The 10,918-nt window shown below is 40.9% G+C and overlaps 1 protein-coding gene across 1 annotated transcript in view; it reads right to left on the bottom strand.

Moving 5' to 3' along the window:
• Positions 1–2,417: 2,417 nt before the first annotated feature.
• PACC1 (proton activated chloride channel 1) overlaps positions 2,418–10,918 on the bottom strand; it is a 74,407-nt gene continuing 65,906 nt past the window's right edge. The window contains exon 8 of the mRNA XM_073628408.1: positions 2,418–9,820. Coding sequence (XP_073484509.1) covers positions 9,659–9,820 — 162 coding nt within the window. The 3' untranslated portion in view covers positions 2,418–9,658. The remainder of the gene's footprint in view (positions 9,821–10,918) is intronic.

Raw genomic sequence — 10,918 nt, 5'->3', positions numbered from 1 at the left:
ACGTAATTTACAGTTTGTGCTGATCCTTCTCTTTTTAGGAGAAATCTTCCTCCTATCCCCTACACCCCCAATCTTCCAGTGCAGCGGAGGGTTAATACAAGGTCGCACTGAAAAGCTTTTATGAATGATACAGGATCTGTGAATGGAAGGGCCCATTATCCTCCCATCCTCCATTCAGAGATCCTGTGTCATTCAGAGAAGCTGTAGAACAATTTCTGTGAATGGCGGATCTAGCAGAAAAGGCAGACATAAGCTGGCCATACATTAACCAGTTTTCCTATTCAATTTCATTTAGATTTACCTTCAACTATGTAGTGCAAGAGCCTTCCTGATTGCATACAAATTGAAAGTGTTTAGGTTTGACCTCATATTTTATGGTTTTAGTAAATCTAAAGGAAAATTGTACAAGAAAATTGTATTGATGTATGGCCAACCATAGTCATGCTTTCTTGTTGAGAGCTTTTGACAGCCCTTTAACTGGTTCCCGACCAGCTCACGCAGATAAACTGCGTCAGAATGGCTCTCCTGGGCGAAACCCCATACGGGTACGTCCTACCCTTTTTCGGCCACCAGAGGCCACGATCACGTGCATGAGCGCCAGCACGGGGATTTGTGTGTGTAAACACACAAATCCCTGTGCTGTCAGAGGAGAGGAGCCATATCATTTATTCCTACTAAGCAGGAAAAACGATGTCCACTCTCCTAGTCACTCCCACCCCAACACAGTTAGAACACACTGAGGGAACACACAGTTAACCCCTTGATCGCCCCCCTAGTGTTAACCCCTTCCCTGCCAGTGACATTTACACAGTAATCAGTGCATTTTTATAGCATTGATCGCTGTATAATTGTCACTGGTCCCAAAAAAGTGTCAAAAGTGTCTGATCTGTCTGTCGCAATGTTGCAGTACCGCTAAAAATCGCAGATCACTGCCACTACTAGTAAAAAAAAAAGCCATAAAAAGCCATAAAAATTCCATAAATCTTTTCCATAGCTTGTAGAGGCTATAACTTTTGTGCAAACCAATCAATATACGCTTATTGCGTTTTTAAAATTTTTTTTACCAAAAATATGTAAAAGAATATACCGTATTTATTGGCGTATAACACACACTTTTTCCCCCTGAAAATATAGGCTGCCACCGAGGGGAAGAGCTTTGCTGAAAGAGAGCCGGTGTGTTGCCGAAAAAGTTCTCCCAGCGGATAATGACCCCCCTGTACTGCGCACGCGCAGTGCTTGCGCAGCACAGTGTCTTGCCGAAAAAGTTCCCCTGGCGGATAATGGCCCCCCTGTACTGCGCAGACGCAGCGCTTGCGCAGTACGAAGCACTACCGAGCTGAAAATAGCCAAACATACACAGTTGAGAGTCAGCTGTGCACCGCGCCTGCGCAATGAAGACCACACTGAACACCACATTCTACCACACGCTCCTGATGCTACCAGACAATGCCGCACGCTCCCGATGCTCATGCTACTCTGCAAGGGGTGGCTATATTACGGCGTGTTTCAACACATTAAGGGCGGGTTTTGCAATCTTCATGGGTGATTTCAATATTTCTCACAATACTTGCCACAGTATATTGTTATTATGCTTATGTGATATCACAGTAATACACCCACCCCTTGCAGAGTAGCATGAGCATCGGGAGCATGCGGCAGCGTCAGGCACAATGTCCTGCTCATTGCGCAGGCGCGTGTACAGCTGGCTCACAACTGTTCAGCTTCGGATATTTTCGGTGGCTCCCTTGTTGTTCGTACTGTGCAAGCGCTGCGCCTGCGCAGTACAGGGGGGGTCATTATCCGCCGAGAGGACCTTTCTCGGCAGAAAACCGGATCTCCTGTGTGCTCGGCTCGTAGTCACGCTCAGTCCTGCCCCCTGGACATCTCCTTGCACTGACATCCCGTATTTAAAAAAAAAAAAGTTTTTTATCCTGAAACTTCCCTCTTAAATTGGGGTGTGCGTTATACGCCAGTGCGTGTTATACGATATATAAAAACTGATGAAGAAATGTGTTTTTTTTTTTTTTTTTAAATTGAGGATATTTATTGTAGCAAAAAGTAAAAAAGAATCAGAACAAGGCACACGGTAACTATAACTTGTGTTCCTCGTACTGAATTTTTTTAATTTTGACTTTAGCTAAACTTAGGCTTTAATCACTAAGATCTCGAAGATTAAACCCGTTTTGGGTGAACCACATTTGAGCGGGTGGAGTCTTACACCTGAATAATACATTTATCTATGCTTTGGATACTTCAGAGTATTTCCTTTGCCTCTGGTGAAGGGTGGAGAACCCGGGCCTGTTTTTTCACAATTAAAAAGATCATAGAATTACGCTCATGTTGAGTGTGCTGATTGTTGTACCAATATGTTTTTTCTATATCTGTCAATAAAAAGAATTAAAAAAAAGTGTTGAATATTTAGTTTTTTATATATTTTCTTTATTATATGGACAACTAAAAACTATATTTCTTACAAATGTATTAATTTCATACTCGCTACCTGCCAGCAGGCGGCAAGCTCTGACACAGTATCAGCAGCTTTCTCGTGGCTCAGTTAACAGTTGGGGTTAGCAAACGGATCTTAAAAGCAGGGAAATCAGATTACATACATTGTATAATGAGTCACAGATTGAGGACATCCCCCTTCTCTGTTTCAAATGTCATTTAAAAAGGCGTATCTAAATTATTTTAGCATACATTATACAATTTTCTTCTTATTCAATGTCCTTTAGATTTACCTTCAACTATGTAGTGCAAGGGCCTGCCGGATTGTATACAAATTGAAAGTGTTTAGGTTTGACCTCATTATATGGTTTTGGTAAATCTAATGGAAAATTACACAAGAAAATTGTATAAAGTATGGACAGCCTTAGCAGCACATAGAAGGGAGGTTTACTAAAACCTGTGCACACAGAATCTGGTTAACTTCTAACTTAAGCTTGTTCAGTTAGAGTCTTACTAAACCCAGGACCCTGCAGTCACTATATCTGGTCTCTCACAGTACCCAGAACATGGAAATGCAATTATTTTTGTAAATATAAACTGCTAAATACCTTTTCTCATCAGCAGTATATAGCAATATTGTGACTTCTATCAGTGTCTGGTTAAAGCTTGTAGGAGGAGTTTTCATTCTACTCTGACTAACCAATGAGGCTGCAGGACCCCTGACCTTCTATCTGGACAGTGCTGATTGGCCCTGTGCTGATCACATACACCCTCCCAATGCTGTGATTCTGTGTGCACCAGTTTTAGTAAATCTCCCCCATAGGCTGCAGCAAGTGGCCATACTGCCCTTTTTTTCCCATTGCAAACTCATCAGACTTTGTAAATGAAGTATCATGAATGCACCCTGTATTAAATTAATTTGTAATACACAATTTTCTAGGAGCAATTCTAAAAAATATTTAACATATCAGCTTATAGACTGGTAAACTGTCAAAAAATTACAATAACATTGACCAAAAAATATGCTTTCCCTTTTTAAAAAAAATACAAATACTTATCAGGAGTGCAGTACCTGATAAATTTTCAGTAGCTCACTCACGCTGCTTAAATTGCTATAGATTAGTCGCTAAAGCTGGCCATATACATATAACTTTCAACTTTTCAAAAAAGCAACCTCCGAGTTCAACTGACTACCAGAATTCGGTCAGTTGAGAACTCAAAATTGGGTTAAAAACTGACAGTTTTAATACAGCCTATTGAAACATCGATTGGAAAAAGAATTGTTCATTGGAAAACATTGGCATTATGTCAATTTAACCTAAGCCAATAGGATTTTTCCACTGCATTTGATCAGGCCATTTTCAATCCGATCTCCTTGCAGTTGATGAAAACCATGGATCCACCATGGATTGCTTTCCGAAGCAGCGGGAGGGAACATCCCCCTGCTCGCCAGTGTTTCTTAGGCAAGTTTTTACCAGCGCACCTAAAAATCCGACAGTGCGGCCAGCTGGTCACAGAGGCACTGAGAGACTAGATCGTCTCTGATTGCCTCTATGGCCTTGGAAGACCGGAGCGATGTAATGACATAATTTCCAGTCCAGGGCGGAAGTTAACAAATGTTTTTGTTTTCTTAAAGCAAAAGATTTTTGATCTTTTGCTTTTGAAGGTAAAGGAGAGATTTGGGGTCTTTTTGACCCCAGATCTCTCCATAAAGAGGACCTGTCAACCTTATTTATATTACAAGGGATGTTTACATTCCTTGTAATAGGATTAAAAGTGATATTATTTTTATAGGTCCCTTTTAAAAAAAAGTAAGAAAAGAATTCCCCCATCCCTCCGTTCTTGCGCGCAGAAGCTAAGCATATGTATGTCACGTGCGCATATGTAAACCGTGTTCGCACCACACATGTGAGATATTGCCGTGAACATTAGAGCGAGAGCAATAATTCTAGTGCTGGAACCCCTCTATAACTCTAAACGGGTAACCTGGAAAATTTTAAAGCGTCGCCTTTGGAGATTTATAAGTACTGTAGTTTGTGGCTATTCCACAAGCATGTGCAATTTTAAAGTGTGACATGTTAGATATCTATTTACTTGGCGTAACATCTTTTACATTTTACAAACAAATGGGGTATACATTTATTTTTTTTATTCATTAAAGTGTATTTTTTTCCAAAAAACTGCACCTGAAAAACAGCTGCGCAAATACCATGTGACATAAAAAATTGCAACAATCGCCATTTTATTCCCTAGGGTCTGTACTAAAAAATATAATGTTATAAACTATAATGTTTGGGGGTTATAAGTAATTTTCTAGCAAAAAATACTAATTTAAACTTGTAAAAAAAGTGCCAGAAAAGGACTGGTCTACAAGTTGATATTACTGTATGTCTGATTGCTTTTGTAACTAAATTAAAAGCAAAAAGCAAAATGAAAAGTCTGCTACATCAACTTCTCAGGTGTATGTCCAGCTTAAGAGTAGCAATCGATTGCTACATAAATGGCTCCAAATAGTGTACACTACACAAGCATGATGTATTTGAGATTAATCATACAGATGTGAAGCGATGTGCAATCATGGGCGATCAGTCACTACAGTACTACATTGTGTACTTGTGCAGCTTACACCATTGGGAGCCAGTTGTTCCATCTGTGTAGCACTGAATTAGTTAGATATTAAACGTTAGTCATTTTGGTAACATTACTAAACTACAGAGGATTGCCTATATGACAGGGCCAGATCAACAATTAGGTACAGTAGGCACATGCCTGTAGAAGGCATAAGTAAAGATGTGGCTTTTTGCTATATAGTAATGGGCCATACATTTTTCCCATTAGTATAAATTCAGTCCTCTTACTTAGGCAGGCCATACTTGGTTTGAATCTTGACTGGATCAGCAGGAACCGGCTGAGATTTGAACCGTGTATGGGCAGGCTAAATGTACCAAGCTGATTAACTGATCAACTTGGGTACAACCAGCATGCTGGGTTTTACCTGCGAATATCGATAGGGGCTGCCATAGCCACTAGCAATAATCACGGTCTTCTCCCGGCGGGGATGGCTTCCCCTGCCCCCCCAATGGCCCAACAGGAGGGATTCCCCCATCAACACTAGCTGTGTTGATGGGGGAATCGAGCAAATGTCTGGTTGCAGGAAAGAAATTCATGTGTATGGCTGGCCTTACACAATGTGGTTAACTTACTAAAGACAAAAAGACTGTGCACTCCGCAAATGCAGTTGGTCCAGAGCTTAGTAAAAGAGGTGCAGCTTCACTTTGCAAAAAATACCCAATCACATGCAAGGAAAATTTTAAAAAAGGGTGCATTTTTGCTTAAACATGATTGGATGATGGAAGTCAGCAAAACTTCCCCTCATTTACCAAGCTCTGGAGCAACTGTACTTGCAAAGTGCACAACCTTTAGTAAATCAAAAAAGAAAAACTGCGCAGGTGTATAAGATAATATGCTGGAAGCACAATATAAAAAATTGTACAAGTGAACGATATGAATGATAAAAGCTGCGATTCTTCTGCACAACAAAAACAGTGTAAAATAAAGAAAAAATATTAGAATCGCGCTACCACATTTGACTCAGACTCTGTTCAAGACAAACGGCAGGTCTTCCTGGACGCCTCTCAGCTCCTCCTCACCTATGCCGACAATATACTGAGGAGTCCAAATGAGGAAAAATACAGATCCATAGGAACTGGGAATACAGCATTTTCTACCAGACTTTTGCCGGTCCCAGGGGCTGTTGAATGTTTATTTGAAATGGGATTTGAAGAGCTGGGGAGACATGATGGAATCTGAGTTTCTATAACCCCATTTGGTATCTCTGGATGTCCAATCACCACCTATGAATCTTGGATCCAAGTACAATCGTTGAGCTCTGGAGGGCTAACTTTACACAGGCTTCCCCTGATCCTCTGTAGTTGGGGATCACAGGGCTCTGGTAAGCGGGCAATATTTCTCACTGGTGGTGGATTGAACACAGCATTTTCTATGTCACAGAAGATAACACATGTTTATTAATCGTTGGACTTTTCCGTAATTTAATACTCATTTGTTCACAGGTGTTGGACATTATTTTTGATTGAATATGTTATCTTATTTTTAATATTTTGTATACTTTTACATTTTTGGCACTATATCACTTTGTGGAATCTGATTATGCCACACATATTTCTGTTTCATAGACATTAATATTACCAATTTACACAACATTGAGTCAAATGTGGTAGCGCGATTCTAATATTTTTTCTTTTTTCTTTAGTAAATCACCCCACTGTTGGACCTAGAACAGGATGAGATGAGTAAAACAAGAATATATTCTGTATAAAAGGTTATCACTTTGGGTGCCTACAGGCTCCAGTGGTGAAAATCTGACCCATTTGTGCATTAGCCTGTTAATACTGTTATAAGATAAGGTGAAAACATAAATATATAACAGTGTATATACAGTAGTGCTCTTATATTTAACGTGTCAAAAAAAAAGACAAATCAAATAAATGTCTTTAAATGAACAGTGAAAAAAATCTTGTAAATACCTACAAAAAACAGTCATTTTGAGAAGTGAAAAAATTATATAAGTGTATATATGATGACACCAATTCTTCCACCAAAGTGATAATTGGGAAATCAACTCCCGTTAGGAAGCAAGCTCACCGGATGATATTGGCATTCACTCTTGTGTTTGGCAGTAAAGCTCAAGGATTAAACAGCTGCTGTAAAACGATGTTCTCCGTTCGCGCTACTGTGGAATATTATATATATATATATATTTATGTTTATGTTTTCACCTTATGTTATATTTTTGTGATTTAAGTAGCAGCACTATTATTTGTTATTTTGCATCTTAAGCTCAGTGCACTTGTATTTTAATTGTTAATACTGTTGTAAAGGTTTTGTGGGCATGGAGAGGGTGGCATGTCAGGGTGGAGCACAGTTGTGTTTGGGGCAGATAATCTTTTTTCCCTTATTTCTTATTTTTGTACACATTTTATTTCCATAATGTTGTGCAAGTTATCAGACAAAGTGCACTTGCCCTATCAAGCTGACCTAATTGATCTCTTTCCCCCTCTCAAGAAAATGCCTACTTACCTCGATCTAATGGACGTGGCCTCCAGGGGTTGTTTACATCTTGCAGTACAAGTCCTCTGTCACTTGGCCATGCCTGTCCAGTTAGAGCCCCATAGAAGTACATTGGGCTCGTCACTTAGCCAGGAGACAGAGGTAGGTGGGCCCCATAAACTTCTATAAAGCTCTATTGCACAGGCATGACCAGTAGACAGAGGACTTATGCCCTGTACACACAAGCGGAATGCCCGAGAGAAAAAGTCAGACAGAAGCTTTTCATCGTCTATTCTGATCATGTGTAGGCCTCATTGGACTTCTTTTTTCGAAAATTCTGATGGACCTAGAAATAGAACATGTTCTAAATATTTCCGACTGAACCAATTCCTATCGTGAAAACCAATCGTCTGTATGCTGTTCCGACGGACCAAAAACGACGCATGCTGTGAAGCAAGTACGAGACGGAAGCTATTGGCTACTGACTATTGAACTTCCTTTTTCTTGTCCCGTCGTAAGTGTTGTACGTCACCTCGTTTTGGATGGTCGGACTTTGGGTTGACCGTGTGTAGGCAAGACCGCTTGAATGGAATTCCGTCGGAGAAACCTTCAGAGTTTCTTCCGACGGCAAAACCGGTCGTGTGTACGCGGCATTACTGTATGGGATGTAAACAATCATCACTTTGAGGCAAGTATGCTTCTCTGGAACAAGGGAGGAGGGTGACATTGGTTAGATCAGCTAATGGGGCAAACAGGATAAATGCACTTTTTCTGAATACACTAACATTTAATTAAGCAGAACTTAAAAATTAAAATGGAAGGAAAGGCTGTGCAATCGCCCACCTAAATGTCTGCCTTTAAATGTCTCCTAATATTTCCTGCATAGGGTTTCTAATAAATCTCAATGCAAATACCTTTATTTAAACGTTTTGTAAATGGTTACATGACTGCAAAGCTCCAGCAAATGTGTTTGTCTGATTCTCCACTGCAGGTGGTGCACAGCCACAGCGGCAATGCAGATGGGGGAGGAAGTTGAGAGCAACTTGGTTTCCTCGGTCACAGATTGGATGCTGGCACCCTATGTGACTGGTGACCATCTTAAGTCAGGCAGAGTCTATTTAACATTCCGGCGCTCAGACTTGGAGCACTTTATGCGAGTTGCTAGGGTAGGAACAGGTTCCCCGTCTGACAGGGACACTAGGGAAGAACACGCTCAGCTGTTAATAACTGTTCACCTCCGGACGTATCATAGACCGCGAGTGTGAACCAGAATCCGCGATGTCATCAGCGTCCTCGCCACACACTAATAATTTTTTGGGAAAATCTTTATGAATTTATTGCACAAGCACTTAAATTTTGTTGCACAACTGCACTAAATTTGATGCACTAGCACTTTATTATATTTTGCGCTTTATATTCTGTATATAGTTGTCTATGGGATTTTTTAGATGTATTTCATAGGATTATTTGCACAGTATATTGAGGAGACTGGATATTGTGGTGTGGAATAGCACTGCTCTCATCACTTCACATTGTTTATTTATTGTCACTCGCAATATTCAGAGCAGCAGCTGTTCAGTAGAGCACACATATCTGTGGTGCTGTTACTTTTTGATACATTCTGTGTGTTCACTGCCCCCCGCGCAATCCCGCACCTAGCTCACAGGCTGGTGGGCATTAACTCTCTCATGGCCGACAACACCTTAGAGCTATGGATGCCAGTAGGATGACATCACTGCTCTATGGATTCAGCGGCGTCATTAGCCCTCCACACAGGGGACACACTTTCTGGACCTTTGCGGTCACTTGACCACTTGGAAAAAGTTTAAAAAAAAAGATATTTGCATTAAAATGTATTAGAAACCATATACAGGAAATACAGCAGGGAGGAGGCAAAGTTTAAAAGATGGGCTTTTGCATTTCTGGAGGTCTTCTTTACATACCAGCTCCACCTTTTGAAGGTCACTTCCTGCCTGGCTCCTGGACCTGTCCAGCCCTGGATCCACCTAAGACTATGCTGATCCTAGATTACAGTTAACGCCTAAAATGCTGATTCTCCTTTTTATGGGACAAATGACAGCGGTTCTTGACCTTCTTGCTCCCTCTGTAACACTATGAAGTTATGGCTGGTCCAATCACCATCTCAGCTTATGTGGTTCAGCTCCCGCGCTCTCTTCTTCAGATGCCGCTTGCGGATTTTGATCATCCACTTCACGCTGAGCTTGGCAAAGTCGGCGGCCTTAAATAAAACCAGAAAGACGCCACAGAGCAGAGCGATCATGCTCCAGGGGTTGGCAGTGATGATCTGCAGACCGGGAATAAAATAAGGAAAGGAAATAACTAGAGAGAAGCAGATTAAGTGTATGAGAAGCAGATGTGGCTGAATTGCATTACTTGCTATCCAGCTGTCATGCGCTCCTTAGTACCAGAAGTGTGAACACATCTCAGGTCTACAGAGGAAGCAGACAATGCTGGTAGACTAACATCACTAGGTAGTACTATGTTCAGATTAAAAGTGATACTAAACACACACGGTTTATTTTACATTATCCCTTCTATTTCTGTATGTAGATAATGGCACTGTAGTTATTTTAATTACAAAAAAAGTACCTTTATCCTAATTGATATACAGCTGTCACATAAACCAGCTCTCTCCCAGCCTGTCTGCAAGGAAACATAAGCAGGAGGAGCTTCTAGTCCTCTGCTGCTGGTCACATGTTCAAAAAAAAAACAGCCTTCGGAATACAGAGCAAAAATAAATAATAAGATATCAATAAACTGTTTTAAATTGTCATACAAATATATCTTTGAAATTAAATCTTTATTATTTTTTGGCAATAACATGGTGCGGGCAGATTTCTGCCAGTCACAGGCTGTGTCACATCCCTCCAGCCTGTGTCATAGAATAACAGGGAAGTAAAAACACCGCAGCGCTTTACAATATAAAAGGAGACAATACAGTTACAATACAATAAAATACAAGAGGATTAAGAGTGCCCTGCTCAGAAGAGCTTACCATCTAATAGGATGGGGCAGGTGGTACAAAAAGTTGTAACTGTGGGGAATGAGCTGATGGAAGTGTAGGAGATTAGTTGGAGACGTGATAGGCTTTCCTGAAGAGATGAGTTTTCAGGGATCGCCTGAGGGTAGCAAGAGTAGGAGATAGCCGGACCAGTGGAGGTAGTGAGTTCCAGAGGATGGGAGAGGCTCTGGAGAAATCCTGGAGACGAGAGAGCTTGAGAGTAGGAGGTCTTGAGAAGAGCGGAGAGGACAATTTGGGTGATATTTGGAGACAAGATTGGTGATTGGGCCGGGGCAGAGTTGTGAATGGCTTTGTATGTTGTGGTTAGTATTTTGAATTTAACTCGCTGGGTGATTGGAAGCCAGTGTAGGGATTGGAGGA

The sequence above is a fragment of the Aquarana catesbeiana genome, linkage group LG04, assembly GCF_042186555.1.
Source record: "Aquarana catesbeiana isolate 2022-GZ linkage group LG04, ASM4218655v1, whole genome shotgun sequence".
Classification (NCBI taxonomy): domain Eukaryota; kingdom Metazoa; phylum Chordata; class Amphibia; order Anura; family Ranidae; genus Aquarana; species Aquarana catesbeiana.
This window is presented reverse-complemented; position numbering and strand designations above follow the sequence as displayed.